Raw genomic sequence first — 20,940 nt, 5'->3', positions numbered from 1 at the left:
CATCAGCTCCCTAGAGACATGAGCTCTGGGTGTAGTAAAACAAGAAAAAACACATACTCAGAGTAAACAATTTTATGAACTACAGTGGTGTGAAAAAGTATTTGCCCCCTCACAGATTTCTTCTGTTTTTGCTTTATTGTCACACTTACATGTTTCAGATCATCAAACAAATTTTAATATCAGACATAGATAACCTGAGTAAACACAAAAAGCAGTTTTTAAATGATGATTTCATTTATTAAGGGAAAAAAAGCTATCCAAACCAATCTCAAGACACTTTACATAAAGAGCAGGTTTAGACCAAACTCTTAATTAAGAGAGAGACCCAACGATTCAGGAAATCAAAAGCAGCATCAGATGTTATATTAGGCAACAGTGGCAGGAAAAACTCCCCAATATATTTTAAGTCATTAGCCTGTCTAATGTGACACTTCACGCATAATGTACTTGTACTTGTCTCTTTTATACAGGTATTCTTACTGTTTTAATGGAGTGTTCCCCACTAACCTGTACTATTGTTATTTGTATTTAGGCAATTTGAAAGTAAACACATTGAGATCAGAATCACGAACACACTTGTACAACCGAGCATCATGTAATGTGTTTTTTTCCTCCTTGCTTAGGTTTACAGGTGGTGTTGAACTCCATCATTAAAGCCATGGTCCCTCTCCTTCACATTGCCCTCCTGGTCTTGTTTGTCATTATCATCTATGCTATTATTGGCCTGGAGCTTTTCATCGGTAAAATGCACGCGACCTGCTTTATTCCTGGTGCAGGTACGCCCTCTTGTTTGACTGTTATACATATAAAATGAACTTTTCTATACTTGTCTATACACCTTGTATTTTATTATTGTTATGACATGACAGGACTAGACAAAATGACAAGATATGTGTTGTTAAGCATCTATTAAAACAAGAAAAAATATTTGTGTTGCTCACTAAATCCTCAAATGACCTGCTTGTGAATGTATGTGTGTGTATGTGTTTGTTTGTGTGTGTACATGCATTTGCCAACAAAATAACAAACAGGAGCTGTACGTTGTTTTTGGGAAGCTGCAGTCTTTATTCTGAACAAACTTTACATTTACTGCTAAACTTTGCTGCTGCTCACATTCTCCGTCACTTCCTTTGCTCCACCACACACTTGCCACGTACACATTACACCTTAAATGTATCAGTAAAAGTAGGGAGAAGGGTGAAGCCCAATTTAACAAGGTGGAAGTACATCAATTGTATAACAAATGTGCTGGAGTAAGAGTAAAAATTATTCTGCGAAACAAGTGCATTTATTAAAGAATTATTAAAGTAGATGTAACAGAGTAAATGTAATTCATTACTACCCACCACTGTTAAGGACCTGTTTATTTAGTTACATTTTTGCAGCGCTGCTTTAACATTCATTAACAATGTTCATGTGGGCGTTATGTATGGGTGATGAATTTTTACAAACTGACATCTCAAGTCTCTTTGAATCAGCGGAGTGTTAAATTACCTGGTGGCCACAGGCCAGGCTGTTCTCTCTAAGGGGGGCTGCTTAAACACTCAGCAGCAAAAAAATAAATCTGTGTTTGTTATTCCCCCCCTCTGCCGTACATTCATAACCAATATCAGATATCCATCCCTCTGAAACAGTTTGTCCCCCAGGTGAACTTTTCTTTAGGATTTAGAAAGTGTAAGGTGCTGTTGGTCATAGCAAATGTTTATGTTGATAAGTTCTGTTGTTAAATGTTACTAAATGTTATTTTTATCTGCTTTGCAGTCTTGCTTGAAAGTAATATGATCACTCTAAAATAAAAGAATGGGGAAAATCGAAACGGGAAAAATGGAATAAATTGATTTGTAGATATAACAATACATTTTAAACATGTTGAGGGCTTGATGAATGTGTGATGTGATATCAAATAGTAGTAGTAATAGTTGTTTTTTTTAACAATTACTTACCACATTTTTATGATTACAAACACAGTTTTTTCTCCTCTTTTCTTTCTGTAGATGCGATAGCCGAAGAGGAACCAGCTCCGTGTGCGATCTCAGGGCACGGGCGCCAATGCCCCATCAACGGCAGCGAGTGCAGGGAAGGCTGGCAAGGTCCCAACGGTGGCATCACTAACTTTGACAACTTCCTATTTGCCATGCTGACAGTGTTTCAGTGTATCACTATGGAGGGCTGGACGGATGTGCTGTACTGGGTGAGTCTCTCGCTCTCCCCTCCCAATATCCTGTGACTGTCACACGCCTTCAGCTCAAATGTCTCCTCAGATCAGACGTGCAACAGTAATGTGACTGACATTCTGATGATGAAGCTGCTGATATTTTCCTGAGGCAGCTCTTATCACTCTGATATGATTGATTGACTAAATGATTGAATGCATTCAACAACTCACAATAACAATATGATGCTATCCTGGCACTTTTAGTAGTTTTCTTCTTCTGAACAAAAGGCTACTTTTGTCCAACTTTTGATCTGCTCTTCCTTTCTGACAGTTTCTACCTTTAACAGTTTATTTCATTCTTTTCTCTCTCTCTTCCCATTCCTCCTCTTCGTCTGTGGTGGTGCTTTTCCCTCCAGATGAACGATGCTATGGGCTTTGAGCTTCCATGGGTGTACTTTGTGAGTCTTGTGATCTTCGGCTCCTTTTTCGTGCTTAACCTGGTTTTGGGTGTGTTGAGCGGGTAAGCACCTTTCTCTCGTTGCAGAGGCCTTCTGTCTGGGTTCAGGCTGGAGGTCCTCTGTTCTTATACATGTTTCTGTCTGTTAACTGGCTACTTTTGGCTCCTGTAGGTCAACGACGCCATTGGATGGGAAACACCTTGGATTTATTTTGTTAGCCTGATCATACTGGGCTCCTTTTTCGTGTTAAACCTTGTGTTAGGTGTGCTAAGTGGGTAAGAGGCAACGTTTGCAGTGGTTTTGGTTTGCAGTGTGCAAGGCACGTATGCAGTGGTTCATTGTGCACCCTGGTATTGCTTGCTATGTTTTAGAAGCATTGCTAGCCTATAAATTAAACCTGGGGATTCTTGTGATGTAAGCCTTTTCAAATGCACAGATCCTGACAACCTTTATTCAAAAATATCGAGATATTAAACCTGTGATTAGCTATTCTACGTTAGCACCTCAAGATAAATGTATATTCTTTCTCAGCCGTTCTTCTCTGACCTCCATTGGCATCAAACTATCACGTCCTTTTGACGGCAACTGCAAAGTGAGCGTTTCCTCCCCCACCCCATCCTCAACCCACCCAACCTCCTGAGAGAGAAATTAATCTTATTCCTCGCCCTTCACTCCCTCTGCGCTCCTAAGCTCTCTCAAACCCCAGTTTGCTTTTCCAGCTCTGTGGAGTGGGGGTGGGGTATTACAGTAGAATTAACTCTGGATGGTTGACCAGCAAGCAATGCCTGATTTAAAAAAAAAAAACACCAAGGTTAACATAATCAGCAACTCAGACACTCTGGCAGTAATGTGGGCTGCTTTTGATCTACATAATTTATTATCCGCAACAACTTTATAAATATTGTGCTTCCCTCTTACCATCAAGTACTTTTGTTTTAGTATCAGTTCTTGTCATATGTTTGACTTTTTCATTATCACAGCTTATCACAGCATATTTTTCTCAGTAATGACAGTATTCCACAATGCACGGAGTATATTTACCACCTGTCCTCTCAATCCCTATGTATCGTAGTTTCTACAGTCGTTGTTTTATGCAATCTATGAATTTAGACTCTGCAAATGTTAGGTGTCTCTCGAAACCATCTGTCTACCTAAATTGCCTTTTCTGTATGATTAAGATGCTCGCCTGAAGGATCAGCTACTGTACTGACTCTAAATATAGAGCTGTTGTCTTTCAAAGGTGTACATCTCCCTCCAGTGGCTAGGGTTCACACAAACACACAAGCCATCAGAAATGTTGTGATGGAAGCATGTGAATATTTATAATGCAATATGGACAGAGAGAATATTAAGGAAATACATATACAGGATATCTTCATCCAGTATAGTGAAAAATCTTCTATTGTTAAACATCTTTTTCAGTAAAAGAAGGAAGATATTTCCTTTTTTGTTTTAAAAAAAAATCTTTGTTGTTTGCTGTGAAAGTAAGTTTCTCTTTGTGTGCGTGTGTTTCAGTAAATAATGCACTCCTGTGTATTTGTACGTGTTTGCGTGTTTTGTCTATGTCTCTATCTCCGCAACCCCAGAGAGTTCTCCAAGGAGAGAGAGAAGGCCAAAGCTCGTGGAGATTTCCAGAAGCTGCGTGAAAAGCAGCAGCTGGAGGAGGATCTGAAGGGTTACTTGGACTGGATCACTCAGGCTGAAGACATCGACCCCGACAACGAGGATGAGGCTGATGAGGAGAGCAAGCGCAACCGTAAGCACCTTCTTCTCCAGCTCCCTCCGTCATGCAGAGTAATGCATCACATGCACCTTTCAATATGTCCATATGGGTGTAAGGTGCTTTATTTTTGTCATTGCTGGTCAATATAACAGGTCGATCATGTTGAGACTCATCTAGCACAGATACAGAGGGTATTAATTAGGGAAAAAGAACCTGCAGTCTAAAGCATCACACTCAAGCGTTCTCTTCTTTTAGCCCCACAATCTTGCGTTGATTTTTAACCATCACGCAGGGAGAAATCCATCGCAGAGGAGAGGATCTCAACTCTCTCCACCAGCAGTGGTGTCAATAGTCTATAACATAGTTCATGCAAATCTTCTGTTGCTCTGATTAAGAAAAATTAATTCGCTAACTGTAGATGAAGCATGTTGCTCAAACCTGGCTGCAAATTGAAGGTCAGTTACGCTACAGTAATCACAATCACTTAACAGTTTAAGAAGAGCTGATGATGGAATTGTCCTTTTCTTTTTCTTGCAAATGTATCAACTATATTTAACACGACAATATAAGTCAGTGAGACTTTCTTGGCCATACACAACCACATAGACACACACCTCTATGTCTCTATGTCTACACATGTAGACATAGAGGCGCGTTTTGAAGAGCTCCTCTTTCCTTAAAGGTGTTTAATGTTAACATGTGACAGGTGTTTGAAGCAGAGCTGTTTTTATCTTCACACTCAATGTATGTCACTGATGGAAATGGAGCATGCTGTGAGTACCACTGTGAGTTTATCTGAGAAGGGAAAAAGGGAAAAAAAAGTATATTACTTGAGCAGTAGAAAAAAAATTAATCCAAATCCTCTTTATATAAGCAGTACCCAAGATGCAGAACAGAGAAACTGTGACTGATTTACCTTATAGTTGGAGTGTAGGATCTCTGTTTTTTTACACTCTGTCTGCTCGTTATGATCTCCCCTCATTTTTAATGTGCTTTACTTGTAATGTCCATCTACTGTTGCCTCTCCCACCTGTCTTTCCCTCTACATCATATGCAAAGTCAGATGTTTAGTCTACAATCTACAGCAGCAACATTGCAGCAAACATTTACCATAAAGTGAGAGGATCTGTGTTACGAGGAGGCAGGTCCATACTGCTTTTCTTCAACATCCATCTTGGCTTTTGGTGTCTGTTGATGATACATGAGCCCCTACTTACATGTTAACATGCAAATAATTTAAATTGCACTGTAACATGTCAGTACAGGGTTTCGTCACCTGCAGGCGCTTCCAGTGACTAACAGCTCTCCATGTTGTTCTTCTGCCCTCCTCAGTGCCTGCAGCCCCTGTGGCGCCCGCTGCTTTTGTCATTGTTGGATATTGATATTTTGAATACTGTTGTTGTCCTGTGGTGCTTGTCTGCTCTGACCCATTTTGATAGCAGCCCATTCTCGCTCCCCATGTTCCTCTGCTGTGCCGTTGTGTCTGAATGCATGGACTTGCATGCATTACACATGAAGGGGTGACTCTGGCTGACCTTACTGAGAAGAAGAAAGGAAGGTTTGGGTGGTTCAGCCAGTCGTCCGACACTCATGGTAAATCCTGTGGTTTCCCTCCAGTGTTCTCAAGCTCTTTTATGTATGTGTGTTTGTGGAGACTATTGTGTGTATTTTGGATGCTCAAATTAATCTGATATAGAAATACATATTAGTTTTCCTCAAAAAAATTTTTTTTACAGACTGAACTATAAAAATGTTAAGAGTCAATTACTACAAATTTTGTTAGGAACTTGCCTAAATGGTTTCATAGTGCAGGACAACATTCAAGACAACATGCTAGTAATAAAACCATCATATACGTAAAAACACATTAAAACACATTACCATTAGTACCATTATGAAAAATAAGCTAAAAAGAAAAACTATATATGTAAAAAGATATTAGAACATGTAAAATACTATAAGTAATTACAAAGACAAAGACAAAAACTTGAAACCAAATGTACCTTTAAGTGCCAGAACTTACCCATTTGTTGTTTTTAATCACCATGCTGCTGCCTTGTGTCAAATCTTGTGAGCAATAAAGTCTTTCAGCGAAGAATCATTGATCTCTTATTCACAAGTACTCTCTGTTATTTGTGATGGTAGATTGGTACTCAAAACTAGTAAATTAATCATAAAGGTAAGCAGCAGTGACCCTAAAATTCTGGTTTGAGCATCCTAAGTGAGTGAGTCTGTGTGTGTGTGTGTGTGTGTGTGCGCGTGCGTGCGTGCGTGAATGAGTGTGTGTGTGTTGATGCCTCCGGCCTAATGTTATACTACATCACTTTGTGCTTTACTCTTGTGTTTAACCTGTCGTGTCCGAGCATCACAACCTTTTTTTTAAAAAAAATGTGTTTTCTGTTTATTCCCCCTCCCTGTTTTGCTCTTTTTCAAGAGTCTACTGGTCCTAAATAAGAAAAGCCTATCTTTTACTCATTAAAAGAGACTGATATGGAATAGAAATACAGCTGTGTTTGATAGCAGGTACGCCCCGTTTCCTTCCCATGTCCCTCTTCAAAAGCAGGGGCTCAGTATGAATATAGGAAACAGGGCTAAACCCAGATCACTACTCCAGCAGTCAGCACTATTTTCAGAGCTGAGAGCTGTCCGACCACTCAGGAATCAAAGCCAACACGTCCACATAAGCTAAGCAGCAGCACACACCACACTCCTTCATACGAGTTAAAGCACCGAGACGTTTCACACAGTTAATCATCATCTGTCTGCGCAGACAGTCTCTTTCCAAAGCACTGGCAGTACTTTGAGTGTAACATTTCAGAGAGTGCTTTATGAGCTCTGTCCTCCTTGGCCTGCTCCCCTCTTCCCTCTGCTCCTCATTGTCTGCATCAGTCAGCCCTCGTAGAGCAGCTGTCCACTCGCCTGTCCCATGTCAGCTCCCTTTCAGCACTTGGTAAATGATACTAATGATGACAGTGATGCACAGACACAGCGCTTAGCTTCTTCCTATTGAGGTTGAAAGTTTTGTAGCTGCAGCGTGGCTTCGGAGGTGAAAAATACAATAATCCTCCTCTTAAAATCAATATCAACTAATTGTGATGCACTTGGATATATCTTCTGGAGTGTAATCATTTTTTATCTTTGTTGATTTGTAATTTAAGTCCCTTTAGTGTATTATTTTTTTCTGTTTTGAAGAAATGTCTGCGTGATGTGATGCAGGCAGTATGCATTTTATTTCTTCTCTCACTCGTTGCCCCCCCACTGCACTGTGGTCCATCTGAAGACTCTGCAAAGTGCATATGATTATTTTTTTTGTAAATGTCTGCTTTATTTGCTGCTGCAGCGAGCGTTCCAGCCAGCGAAACAGAATCTGTGAACACCGAGAATCAAAACGGGGAGGATGAAAAGACGCCATGCTGTGGACCTCTGTGGTGAGAACGTACAGCACTTTGCACGATAAACCTTTTCAAACCTTTCCACTGTTATTACAGTACATCAGATTGCTTTCCCTTCTGGTGAGACCACTGCTGCTACCGAGTTTTAAAAACATCAGTCTCTCACATCACAGGATCTCAGCAGTCGTCGCCACATTTTACCCATAAGTGCTACTTTATTTACATTTATGGTAAAATAAAATGGTCAAACGGTTAAAGCAAACCACTCGCTTATATGTTCATCGTGTCCTCCTACCCATTAATGCTCTGTCTTTTATTGTTACCCTTCTTATATTATTATCAATCAACCCTGTGAACCAGTCAGTGTTCCCAACAAACCTCTGCTACAAGCTGCATTTGTAAACTTTGACTACTTCTTCTTTCTTTCAGTCAAAAAATTTCAAAGTCAAAGTTCAGGTCAGTATATTTGTGGGTCTGTGTCTCTGCATGGTGCATAAAGCTGTTACTACTGGGTCCATGCCAGCATTAGATTATACAGATTTTTATTTGTAAGTGCTTGCCTTTCATTTTGCTGTATTTTAATGAGACTTTACCGGGGATGATAAATCAACAGCCTTTATAAAGTCAGCATGTACCATAAGGTATTTTTAGAGAATAGTCTTACGCAGTATTTTTCAGCTCATTTACTGCACAGTATGACTTGCAAAAAATGTATTGATGCAGTTCCCCCGTGGCTGTACCCCGCTCACTCCTCTGCATTCTTATTATTAATGGAAAAAAGTTATAGTAATTTCCTTCAAATAAAAACCTTGTGCTGATGTATGTATTCTATTGTTAAGACACTATAATCAATGTGATTATAGTGTTATAAGATTAAGTGTTATAAGTAACTCATACTAGCCTTATGGTTCGTACTGACGTTGTTCTCTCACCCTGCAGTCGGCGCTGGCGCCGCTGGAACAGGTTTTGCCGCAGGAAGTGCCGGTTGGCTGTCAAATCGGTGCCTTTCTATTGGCTGGTCATTATCCTGGTGTTCCTCAACACTCTCACCATATCGTCAGAGCATTACAACCAGCCTTTGTGGCTGACGCAAGTGCAGGGTATGAATAGCACTACAATCTTATTAAAAAACAAAACAAAAGCTTTTGATTATTGATGAACTAATGAATTTCAATTTTTTCAGTAAAATGTTTTTTTTAGTATTTTTAAGTATTTATTTTATTATTGCATGTCATGATGATGGAATCTTTGAACAGTTTCACTAATTTCTTATGAATACTGAATTGAAAATGTGTCATGTGTTTTATGATTGATGTGTGTTTTACGTTCTTTGAATGTTTAAACAGCAGCAATAATTCTGTCATTCATATTTTTCTGTCGCACAAAATTGTCTCCACTCAGTCAGTGTCAGTGTTCTTTTTCTAATTTTCAGTCTTTTTCTCTGGGTTTCAGATGTGGCCAACAAGGTGCTGCTAGCCCTGTTCACATGTGAAATGTTGGTGAAGATGTACAGTCTCGGGCTACAAGCCTATTTTGTTTCACTGTTCAACCGCTTTGACTGCTTTGTGGTGTGTGGAGGAATCACTGAAACCATTCTGGTCGAGCTGGAAATCATGTCTCCCCTCGGTATCTCTGTGTTCCGCTGCGTCCGCCTGCTGAGGATATTCAAGGTCACGCGGTAAGACTGTTATCATGCCGTGTTTGTTTGTGTGTGTGTGTGTGTCGAGCGTGTGTGTGGCGTTCAATGAATCACCTCTCTCTCTCCTTCTCTCTCCTGCTCCGTGTTGCTCTGTAGTCACTGGCAGTCCCTAAGTAACCTGGTGGCGTCGCTGCTCAACTCCATGAAGTCCATCGCTTCCCTGCTGCTGCTGCTCTTCCTCTTCATCATCATCTTCTCCCTGCTGGGCATGCAGGTGTTTGGTGGAAAGTTCAACTTTGACGAGACCCAGACCAAGAGGAGTACCTTTGACAACTTTCCCCAAGCCCTTCTCACTGTGTTTCAGGTATTTACAGTCTGATCCACAGAACTGTCACCCCCACCTGAGTAGCACATAGAAACATTCAGTATTTGTCCATTTGGTGAGAAATACATTGAAAATGCAGGTGAAATTGAGAAGCGCTGTTGTACAATTCTTTCCACATAAATATTTAGAAAGAATTATGCTAAGAGGTTTTACAGACTAGAAGGCTTAAGAGAAGAGAAATAGAGCCAATAAGTATGAGCCAATATTAGCTTACTGCAGATTGGTGTATACGTTGGTCAATAAGTAACAAGACATTGTAGCACAGAAATACCAATATTAGGTTTGAAGACATTCAGAAAAAGTGTCACCTCTATATAGTTTGTCCACCAGGGAACACTGACAAGTTGATTTTTTAACTGTAAAATGTATCATTCAGTATAAATCATGGTTGCATGTCTTTAAAAAAAGAGATTTGTATCAATACTGCTGTTTATGTTACGTGTTTATGTAAAAAATGACCTGCTGCCGATGCATCCCAAACTGATAGCAGCATCAAAAATGCAGTATTGGGTATTAAAGTGAAACCAATTAATAAATCCAATCCTAGTGCTGAACATGAATATCTAGCTGCAATTTTGTGTCAGGCACAGTATGTTAGATTGTCCGTCTTTTTGGGTCACTCACTTGACTGAAGTCCTTGTGATTTTAATTTTGCTGATGGTTCCTAAAACTGCGTTGTGTACTACCTCAGCATCAAAATAAGGTTTGACACTCAAACCTGGGCCACATTTCATCACACACATCCATCTCCTAGTATCTCTGGGTTCATAGCTGCCATAATGTAAATAATGAATAAATAAATTCATTGAGCCTGACACACTACCATTTCCCACAAAATAAATATTATGATTGATTTTAGATCCTGACTGGAGAAGACTGGAACGCTGTTATGTATGATGGGATCATGGCGTATGGAGGCCCGTCCTCTTCTGGGATGATCGTCTGCTTTTACTTCATCATCCTCTTCATCTGCGGAAACTGTATCCTCTGTCAATGATACAAGCACACTTGAAACTGCTGAGACAGCGAATCTATGAGTTAACGTGTAGTCATCATTTGATGTATATGAAAAAAATCACTGTAGACGTGAATATGTGGCAGGTGTGTCGGTGAAAAATGCAACTTGAAAGCAATAAGAACATCTCCTGCACAGTCCACTGTGATCTAATAGATATTTCAGCATAAGCAATACAGTGTATGGAAGTTCTTGTCATGTTTTTTTTGTTTAATGTTTATGAAATACAAAGCAAGCAGTGTTTTTTACAGAGAGAGTTGTTCTTTGACTGAACACTTTGCTCAGATATCCTCCTGAATGTCTTCTTGGCTATCGCTGTGGACAACTTGGCAGATGCAGAGTCTCTCAACACAGACGAAGGAGATAAGAAAGGGTGCCAGCTTGATCTCTTACTATGTCTTTCTGTGACAAATGTCTTTTTAAATGTTAGCTTTAAATGCCCAGATTTATTCTCAAACTCTCATAACAATATCTCTGTGCGTTGCAGGGACAAAAAGGATGATGATAAAGATGACAAGGTATCCTTAACTATCTAATACCTCGATATAAGTTGCACTCACAGTTTTACAGAGGAATTTTACACACTGACACGCTTTCTGCTTGTCTGGAAGGAGGAAGAGGAGGACAATGACGACACTGCAGCAGATGAGGAGGATCCAGAAGTTCCATCGGGGCCTCGACCGGTCATCTCAGAGCTGGTAAAGAAGGAGAAGATCACTCCTATCCCAGAGGGAAGTGCCTTCTTCATCTTCAGCAGCACAAACCCGTACGAAACACGTCCACGCCGCTTCACGCAGACTTCACACATATGCACGCAGGTTGCGCCTCACGTCACGCTGACGTCACATGTGGTGTTTCCTTTGTCTTTCAGGTTCCGTGTGTTTTGCCACAGGCTCATCAATCATCACATATTCACCAACCTCATCCTGGTGTTCATCATGCTCAGCTCTGTCTCACTCGCTGCTGAGGATCCGATCCGAAACTTTTCAGCTCGCAATATTGTAAGTGCACCTTCAATAGAAATGTATTCATGGCTTGTAAGAGACTATGTAGCAAAGATAAGTGGGTGAAGTGACATTGTTATTATTATTATATCACCTCGATGATATAATGTTAGTTTAGTATTTTGAGGTGCAGTTGTGTCATAATTCTGTGGATCTTTATTAAGTGGCGATACCAGTGGTTTGCCATGTTTTAGCCTATTTATTATAACTTGCATACTTTACATTACTTCCTGCCATTTTCCAAGGTATACATCACCTAAGCTTACACATTGATTTCTTTCTTTTGAGGCAACAATCCCAGTTACGTTTCATTACACATAGATCAAGTAAAATGATGTGATATAGATCTGTTCTAAAGAACACCATTGTTAAAGCAGGATTAAAGCATTAGTACAAATAAAGAACGTACAAATAAGTGAAGCAACAAACAAAAGAATGCATTTGACTCCAGAAAATTAATACTGTTTTACCGACATGAACATTTTCTTTGTTGTTTTTTAGAGCTGCACGTTTTGTCCACTGTTGTCCTTCACATGCTAGCGAGGGCAAAGGAGAAGAATGTAGAAACAGATAGAAAGAGAGTTTAATTTCCTTGTACAACATCTATGCCGTCTATCCTGTCCTTGACAGCACATCTCAAAAAGATTATTTGCAGTTTACTTTCCAAAAAGTGTAATTGCCAGGACAAAGACTGCTCCTGTCAGGACACCAGGATAAATGCCTTAAAATATGGGCTGTTCTAATTTAATGGCAGCATCTGGTGACCCTGCTTATAGAGTCTTTGTGATTTAGGGGTTAGGTACTCAACAGCAACATTTTAAATCCAGGAAACTACAGTACCAAATTCACATTATCTTTTTGGCGATGTTGTTTATCTCTTGGAATTGGTTTTCCAGCAACATAGCTTATGAATGCAGTGCCTTTACAGCAGACTCACATATCACAGATGTCAGAGTGTCCTTAAATGCACCATAAAATGCTGCCTGCATGAACTCCTTGAGGAAAAAAAAATGAAGGCATTTTTTTCGCTGTGTTGTACTTTAAGTCAAGCTAAGTGTTTGCACATTGATTTTCATAGTGTAATGAAAGTAAATTACCCTTCCCTTTCTGGAAGGGTTGAACTTGTGGTAAATTGTGGTTGGTAATAATGTTAACGATATGCAGTTTATATTACATGAGCTGAAGCAGGCAAAAACACTGGTACAGTCCCGTGAAACAAACAATCGAACAAGGATCTTTGTGTTTCATTTTCGGTGCATTATAATGAGTTTAGCTGCACTATGATCACTATGGTTTAGTAGATTTATGATATTTACAGATGGAGAACTAAAATCACCTTGCACTTTTTTTTGCACTAGTCAGTGGATGCTTTTTGCAAGTAATTCAAATTTACTTACTGTTGTTTACTCTAACAAACTCTTTCCAGAAAAAGCTTCAAATGTTTTTTTTTTTCATTCATCTTGTTTGCATATGATGTATGAAGCTGCACGATGAACTGTCTTTGTTAAACATGTACGTTGCTTTTTGCAGATACTTGGTTACTTTGACTATGCTTTCACGGCTATCTTTACTGTTGAGATCGTTTTGAAGGTAAATGCCCTGTGTCCCCTGTCCGTGCTGTGACTAACCACACCCCAATAACACTCCAAACGTCTCATTGCCTTCCAGGTCCTAGGCTATGCAGATTATGTCTTCACTAGTATGTTTACATTTGAGATCATATTGAAGGTAACCCCTTAAATGACAACGAGAGCCTTGCTGCATTCTCTCCTTGTGTGTCACCTGCCACTCAGTACAACCTGGCTTGTTTGTTTCCTTTCTCTTATTTACTTTTTTCTTCATGGCACCTCTTTTAAGAAGCAAAAAAATAAATATTGGAGTTGTTACTTTGCACACACTAACACAAACACGAGATTTGTTCAAATTACACTAATCAAAGAACAAAGAACTTGGGGGAAGGAAACATCACATCAGCATTACATTATACTCACATGGGTGTCACGTCATTTGGGCAGTCATCGCTGAAATGATTTTGATGATGCAGATATGTAAAACATGATGCAACCCTTTTGTGCAATGCAACACATTTTAATGGGCTGTCCAGACATTGTTACGGCATTGGCTGAAGTTGAGTTCAAGGTCATCTTCAGGGAGGTGTTCGAAGTCAACTCCAGTCAAAGCTAACTCCATGCCTCTCGTACTGACTGCTCTTCAGATTACCCATAAAAGAGGGGGCAAAACCAACCATGTTCCTGCTGAGCATGGTTCAGTCTGCTATCCCTGACTGAGTGCATAGAAATGTGGAGTTGTATCTGCAGCCATTTGGGCAAAAGCCTAACGAGTCTGTTGCTGTTTCACTTCAAATTCTCCAGTGCTCGTAGTTAGCACTCTCCTCTCTCTGTCTCTCTGCGAGGCTCCACATTTACATGCACTCGGAAAATTAATCCTTTACTTTTATTATTTGAAGAAGAGTTGTTTTGGCTGGTTTTTCTTCTCTGCCTGCTGAACTCTGAAGTTTTAATTGGGAGCTGCTTCCCCCTATACTGAACTATTAAAGAACATAATGGAATGTGCTTTAAGACGACGGTCCACATGAATGTGACAGTAAGGCCATTTCTACTTTCCAATCACTATAACTAGTTCTTGCAGGTAGTAAATATCCCTGACATCATGGCAACAAAATGCATGTTTTATTGCCTCATCCCATAGTAGATTGCGAAATGAATGACTTACTACTACATTCATGTAGTTAAGGGCCGTGGGGGTGGCGACGGTAGATTTAGCCTCCTGTTTCACTGCTCTGAGCTCGCCACCCCAAATCAGAGTGATCTAAAAGAGTGTGGAGAAGTGTGCGCGTGTGCAAGATGGAGAGTGCTGTGTGTGAGACTTAACACTGTCTGTGTCCTCCGCGGTGTGGAGCGCAAGTGTAACTCTGTATTTCTGTGTGCTTCGTGTGCGTCGGATGAAATGTGTGTTTTCTTTTTCTGTGCCATTTGCTGCTCTAACTTCCTCTGTCCTCTCCTCAGATGACAACATACGGAGCCTTTCTCCACAAAGGAGCATTTTGTAGGAATTACTTCAACCTCCTGGACCTGTTGGTGGTGGGAGTTTCCCTCGTCTCCTTTGGCATCCAGTGAGCACAACAAATGCAGACACATTTACTCCCCTAATTTTAATCCTTTTTGAACAAATAGCTTCATGATCAATGGAACCACAGGAATTTAACAAAGAACTAAAAGCCCCCTGTGAGCATTCCTATTTGCATTTCCTGCCGGTCTGAAAAACCATGATAATTCGGCCAATAACTGGTCGAAAAATTAATGTGGCTTTTTAGAAACAGTCTCTGTGTGACTTAAATGTTTGAATGGACACAAAGGAGACATGCAGAGATGGAAAAGGAGACTGAAAATCCAACTTAGGTGATCTGCTGAGTGCTTTATGGTCACGGTTCATTCTGTTTGTTCACTTGATCGCATTCACTTGTGCTTTCGACATACACGCTCTTTATCTCTGTCTTTGTAGATTAGTCAGGAGGCTGACAACATAAACATCAGTAAACATTACAAGAAATGCCCTATCCACCCTTCCTTATTCTGTGAAAGAAACTGTCAACAAGTTGTAGCAGTTGCACAGTTGAATAGCAACGCTCAGCCCTACAAACACCACCAGCGCCATCACAAAGTAGAAACTAAAAGTAATTCTTTGGTACTATGAACTATGGCAGAGAAAGTTTAGTTCCTTTTTGTTCTGCAAGTTAAGTTCCCAAGATGGTTCCTTGTCCTCAGGACATCCTTTTGCTGTAATAATTTGCTCATCAACTGACCCCACATCCATTTGTTTTCATTGCCCAGGTCCTCGGCCATCTCAGTGGTGAAGATTCTTAGGGTTCTTCGTGTTCTTCGACCCCTGAGGGCCATCAACCGAGCCAAAGGCCTAAAGGTGGGACCTCACCACAAAGTCATTCTGCAGCTTGGCCACTATAAAACACCAATCTTAGACTGTTCTGTTCAGTATGGACAGTATGGATGTCACAGGCTGTAAATAAACATGTTTATGCCCCTCTGTCTTACAGCATGTGGTGCAGTGTGTGTTTGTGGCCATCAGAACCATCGGTAACATCATGATCGTCACCACTCTGCTCCAGTTCATGTTCGCCTGCATCGGGGTGCAGCTATTTAAGGTGAGCAGCACTCAGGTTGAGAGATTCAGTATTGGACATGAAGCCAAAGATACTGAGTTATTAAATATATAAACGTGTAAATATTTGGCATGAGAGTAAAAATTTTCTGTTTTCTTCTACAGGGAAAGTTTTATCGCTGCACGGATGAAGCCAAGTCCAGCCCAGAGGAGTGCAAGTTAGTTTAGTAGTCTTGTTCCATCACATCTTATTACGAAACTGCCTTTCTTCTTTCAGTCTTAACGCCCATGCAACATAATCTTCTCATAGGGGCACCTACATCCTGTATAAGGATGGAGATGTGAACCAGCCAACCATTCACAAACGACTGTGGCACAACAGCGACTTCAACTTTGACAACGTCCTCATGGCCATGATGGCTCTGTTCACTGTGTCCACGTTTGAAGGCTGGCCTGCGTAAGATTCACGTTTTAATCCCCATGTTAAAGCTTTGATAACAAGAGAAGTCAAATTTCTGTATTGTCAACACTATATGAAAAGTTCAAACAAAACAAATGGTATGTTAGAGAACCTGGATCACATGCTCATGCTGTTTTCCTCTCTTCTCAGTTTACTCTACAAGGCAATCGACTCCAACAGGGAGAACCTCGGCCCCATTTACAACTACCGCGTGGAGATTTCCATCTTCTTCATCATCTACATCATCATCATTGCTTTTTTTATGATGAACATCTTTGTAGGTTTTGTGATCGTCACATTTCAGGAACAAGGAGAGAAAGAGTACAAAAACTGTGAACTCGACAAGAACCAGGTCAGATTCAGCAGGTTCACAAAATGTGTGTGTGTATATTAGGTGAAACAGTAAAAATAACTAACATGAAATATCTTTTTGGTATTAAATGAAGAAAAGATAAGTACTTGCAATTCACAAATGTCCCATTTGGAAATTCTTTGTGAAAATCCTAAGATTGATTGTTAGCCTTGTGCCGCATATTAAGTATTTAAATGACTCAAAGGATTCAAATGAGAGCACCAACTGTGTTCTCAGCTGAGCATTAAAACCAGTTTTGCATATTTCTGTGCAGCGTCAGTGTGTGGAGTACGCACTGAAGGCACGTCCACTGAGGAGGTACATCCCTAAGAACCCGTACCAGTATAAGTTCTGGTACGTGGTGAACTCCACGGGGTTTGAGTACATCATGTTTGTGCTCATCATGCTCAACACACTCTGCCTGGCTGTGCAGGTAGGAAGTCACACTGTTTACACTGCTTAGATCAACCAGTCCTGTGGGGAAAAAAGATCACACTTTACAACAACCATTTTTCAGCTGTGGTACTGTGATTTGACACAAAAGTCAACATCAAATACATTTACACAGTTATAATGAAGGTATTTTGTATTTGTATTTAGCTTGAGAGTTTGTTGTCAGTTGACATTTGATATAGTCAATATAAAACTACCTCTACTCTAGTGCTAAAACTATAACTATTACTTTCAGCTTTATAAAGTCCTGTATATGTGTGCATATGTATATAAAGCAGCTCTCTGTTCTTCAGGGTTCTCTAACTGTCCGTCTTTATTTCTTTCCTGCAGCACTACGGCCAGTCGGCCCTCTTTAACTATGTAATGGACATTCTCAACATGGTCTTCACTGCTGTCTTCACTGTGGAAATGGTTCTCAAACTCATCGCTTTCAAACCCAGGGTGAGTCACACAGACAACCACTTCCACCAAACACACAGCTAAAGCAGAGACAGAGACACTTACACTGATAAACAGAGAATGTGACTCACACACACACACACACACACAGATATCCTACCTTAACCTACATTTATTGATACAGTTTTATCTATTAAAGGAATACATCAACAGTTTGGAAAATAACACATATTCACTTTCTTGCCAAGAGTGCCGAAAATGTTGAATTATTGTTTAAATGTTTAAGAATGGAGCAGCGCACGTGATCGTGTGAAAACTCAAAGTCTTTGAATGTCTTTTTCATTTTTCCCTAAACTGGCTAACAGCTCTGTGTTGAGAAGAAGGACAGGATGCTAGTAAGAGACAGAGTGTGGGGTGCAGTGCTGACTTTTTTTTTTTGTACTACAATAACATTCATGGTAAAGTTCTTGGTAGCTGTGCTTTTGTATTTAACATTGATAAAATCAATTTGGCGCAGATTTAGTAATCTGGTGCTCAACCGCAGTCTGTGTAAATCAGTAAACTACAATTCTGTCCCCTCCAGCAGGGGTTCCTGTGTGTTTTAAATTACCGGATTAAGTCTAAATGAATTTCACTGTACGAGTAAAGACTTTCTTTTTGTGCTGATCTCACAACCAACCTGCCCATCACTCGCTCCACCTCACTCAGGGGTATTTTGGGGATCCCTGGAACGTGTTCGACGCCCTGGTTGTGATTGGCAGTATAGTAGACATAGTTCTCAGTGAGATCGATGTAAGTAAGCTCAGCTATAACAAGCTCCGCTGCTCTGTGACCTCTCTCTGTTCAGGCTTCCTCTGTTCACACTGCAGGCTAACATGGCAGGACTCAGATTTCTGGCTTTTTATCTGATAACTCTTAATACTTTATCTCCTTTTTTCTCTCTTTTTGTCCTCCTCTGACCCTGACCCTGCCATCCCATTACATTTTTGGTTTGTTCCCTCTTTACTTGCCATTCTTCCGCTCTCCTCTGTGTGGTTCTGTTTCCATCCCATCACGGTCTGTCCCCGTCATTCCCATCTTTACCCTTACATGTAACCCACTGCGTTAACAGCACTATTTCGCTGATGCTTGGAACACATTTGATGCCTTAATTGTTGTTGGTAGCGTCGTCGATATCGCTATCACTGAAGTTAATGTAAGTACTACCTTCTTCTGCCTCCCAGGTTGAACTGAAGCCTTACTGGAAAGCCAGATGGTGACTACAAGAGTTTACTGTTAACTTGATAAGTCATTGGTTCCCAACATTTTAGTCCTGAGGACCCTTGAAAATGAAGCATTGTCTACCTCAGACTTTATTTGGGAACCTTGCGTTCAGTTGTAGCCTCCACTTTAAAATGTTATCTGCTAAACTACAGTTAGAGCTTCCATATATATCATGATACTTAGCATGTTAAAGCTTTGCATTATTATGTGTGGAAAGGTATTCATAGTTGTTTAAGTGCCATTGGCTTATTCTGCAAAGCTTCAGTTTGACCTTCATTCCTGTCCTGTTGTTTTTAGTGCCACATCTGCAGTACTCTGAGTTAACCGAATAGTCTCGTGTTGTTGGAATTTTTCTTCTGCTAAATGTTTTATTGTCACTTTGTTGCAGTAATGTTTGTTGCAGGAATCATAACAAAATGTCTGCTGAACATGCTGATTGTTAAACCTTGGACATGGCAGCAAAAATACGTGTGAAAAACAGGAGCTTTTCACTTTTCTTTGTGAACTGAGGCCTGTGTTTGGTTCAGATCACGATGATTTATGATGTGGTTTTCTAATTCTTGCTCTTGTTCGTTTTGTTTCCATAGAAACTTGTAGAGGCAAGTATGGCAATGAACAACAATGTTTTCTGTGTGTAACCTGTTGTGTATAACAACTTTATCTTCGGGACCCCTTTACAGTGGATTAAAAACTAAATTGGTCATGTGATGTTTCATTGACTCAGGCAAAATAGATTTTTGCAATTTTGTAGTACAGTAACACATAGGTTTAATATTAATTGAGAGACTATTTTAGTATTGATCAAAGTCAGTCACAATTCATGTCAAGGCTCGATAAAATAATGGAACACAACTTCCTCACATTAACCAGCAACAAAAATACTCTCTTCTTTATGACTTGGCGCTTCGCAAAAACACCCTAAACAAAGACTAAATGTGTGCGACCTACTTTGTTGTGCTGTGCTTTGAGTTTAACCTTTACAAAAAGAGTAAAGATCATCAGATTTCAAGATACAAAAACACCAGGAATGCTATGAGACCAAATTTGAAGTTTCTGGGGAGTAGTTATGATGGTGATGGTGCTTGTTAGAGGTGCAGAGCAGTGCACTGCTCAGCCTGACCCCCCTCCACCTCCAGCGTGCTCTGGTGTCTGAGCTGCAGTGCTGTTTTTCTGGAGTTCTACTTTTCACGTTTTTTCTGTGTTTTTTCAATTTGTGTTTCAAAATGTGTGTCTGCATGAGTGTATAAACAAGCACTAACTTTAAAACGTACAGTGGTGGTGTGTGTAGGTTATTCTTGTTATGCATGTGTGTTTTACATGTGTACAGTTTGTACTTAAATGTGTTGTGTGAATGTATGTGTGTTGTGAATGTTGGGGACATGATTTTGATTTCACAAGGGCTCTCAAAGTGGTTCTTGTGAGGCACCCTCCATCCACCATTTACATTGATTTGTGGTTTGCATTGCATGTAGTTGTTGCTGTTTGTGTCATTGTGCAAACAGACTGGATCAGATATTAAACTTTTCCATTTCATCATTTGTAATAGCTGATCTGCAAAGAGTTTGCATTTTTGATTTATTGATTTTTTGCTACTTGCTTGCCATTCAGGTCAGGTTTAGTTTCTCACCTGACCACTGTGACCTCTCCAAATGCATGCTGGGAAGCGTCAGCTATCCGCCTCATTCCCTAACATCCTTTCCATGTCCCGCCTCTCACAGATGGCGCTTGGCCACCCGCTCCATTCCCCGCCGGTCAGTTTTTTCCATAGAGCCTTGTGATGTTTGCCCTTTCTCCCTCGCCATAACCCTCCAGACAGAATGGCCCTGGAGCTCAGAGCTTGGAAATTTCTGTCCTACACAACATTAAGGAGAAGTTTGATAGAGAATTTGTGAAGCTCAATCTGAAAATCATGATGAGATTCTTAAGACACATCAACCGTTTCTTTCCTTAACGTTGTGTAGGTCACTGCAGCTTTGACTTAACGCATCAATATTAGTTCAAACAGATCAGTCATGGTGTAAACTGGATAGAAATAGAGGCTTTTTCCAAAACTAAAATTTATATTACAGTTCTCATATTAAAATAAAAGTCTAAACACCCTTTCA

At 40.2% G+C, this 20,940-nt stretch overlaps 1 protein-coding gene across 1 annotated transcript in view; it reads left to right on the top strand.

The window, feature by feature from the left end:
- Nucleotides 1-20,940, top strand: part of cacna1da (calcium channel, voltage-dependent, L type, alpha 1D subunit, a) — a 53,682-nt gene that overhangs the window by 19,620 nt on the left and 13,122 nt on the right. Inside the window, exons 5-31 of the mRNA XM_070843411.1 lie at nt 624-776; nt 1,995-2,191; nt 2,572-2,675; nt 4,200-4,369; nt 5,855-5,929; nt 7,677-7,764; nt 8,158-8,184; nt 8,668-8,828; nt 9,181-9,406; nt 9,524-9,731; nt 10,612-10,732; nt 11,053-11,140; nt 11,255-11,285; nt 11,379-11,533; nt 11,639-11,768; nt 13,302-13,361; nt 13,440-13,499; nt 14,798-14,904; nt 15,623-15,710; nt 15,844-15,951; nt 16,074-16,126; nt 16,219-16,365; nt 16,519-16,720; nt 16,995-17,153; nt 17,504-17,614; nt 18,684-18,767; nt 19,423-19,434. Coding sequence (XP_070699512.1) covers nt 624-776; nt 1,995-2,191; nt 2,572-2,675; nt 4,200-4,369; nt 5,855-5,929; nt 7,677-7,764; nt 8,158-8,184; nt 8,668-8,828; nt 9,181-9,406; nt 9,524-9,731; nt 10,612-10,732; nt 11,053-11,140; nt 11,255-11,285; nt 11,379-11,533; nt 11,639-11,768; nt 13,302-13,361; nt 13,440-13,499; nt 14,798-14,904; nt 15,623-15,710; nt 15,844-15,951; nt 16,074-16,126; nt 16,219-16,365; nt 16,519-16,720; nt 16,995-17,153; nt 17,504-17,614; nt 18,684-18,767; nt 19,423-19,434 — 3,125 coding nt within the window. The remainder of the gene's footprint in view (nt 1-623; nt 777-1,994; nt 2,192-2,571; nt 2,676-4,199; nt 4,370-5,854; nt 5,930-7,676; nt 7,765-8,157; nt 8,185-8,667; nt 8,829-9,180; nt 9,407-9,523; nt 9,732-10,611; nt 10,733-11,052; nt 11,141-11,254; nt 11,286-11,378; nt 11,534-11,638; nt 11,769-13,301; nt 13,362-13,439; nt 13,500-14,797; nt 14,905-15,622; nt 15,711-15,843; nt 15,952-16,073; nt 16,127-16,218; nt 16,366-16,518; nt 16,721-16,994; nt 17,154-17,503; nt 17,615-18,683; nt 18,768-19,422; nt 19,435-20,940) is intronic.

The sequence above is a fragment of the Pempheris klunzingeri genome, chromosome 2 (assembly GCF_042242105.1).
Source record: "Pempheris klunzingeri isolate RE-2024b chromosome 2, fPemKlu1.hap1, whole genome shotgun sequence".
NCBI lineage: Eukaryota > Metazoa > Chordata > Actinopteri > Acropomatiformes > Pempheridae > Pempheris > Pempheris klunzingeri.
Note: the sequence above shows the minus strand (reverse complement) of the source record. Positions and strands in the feature narration are given on the sequence as shown.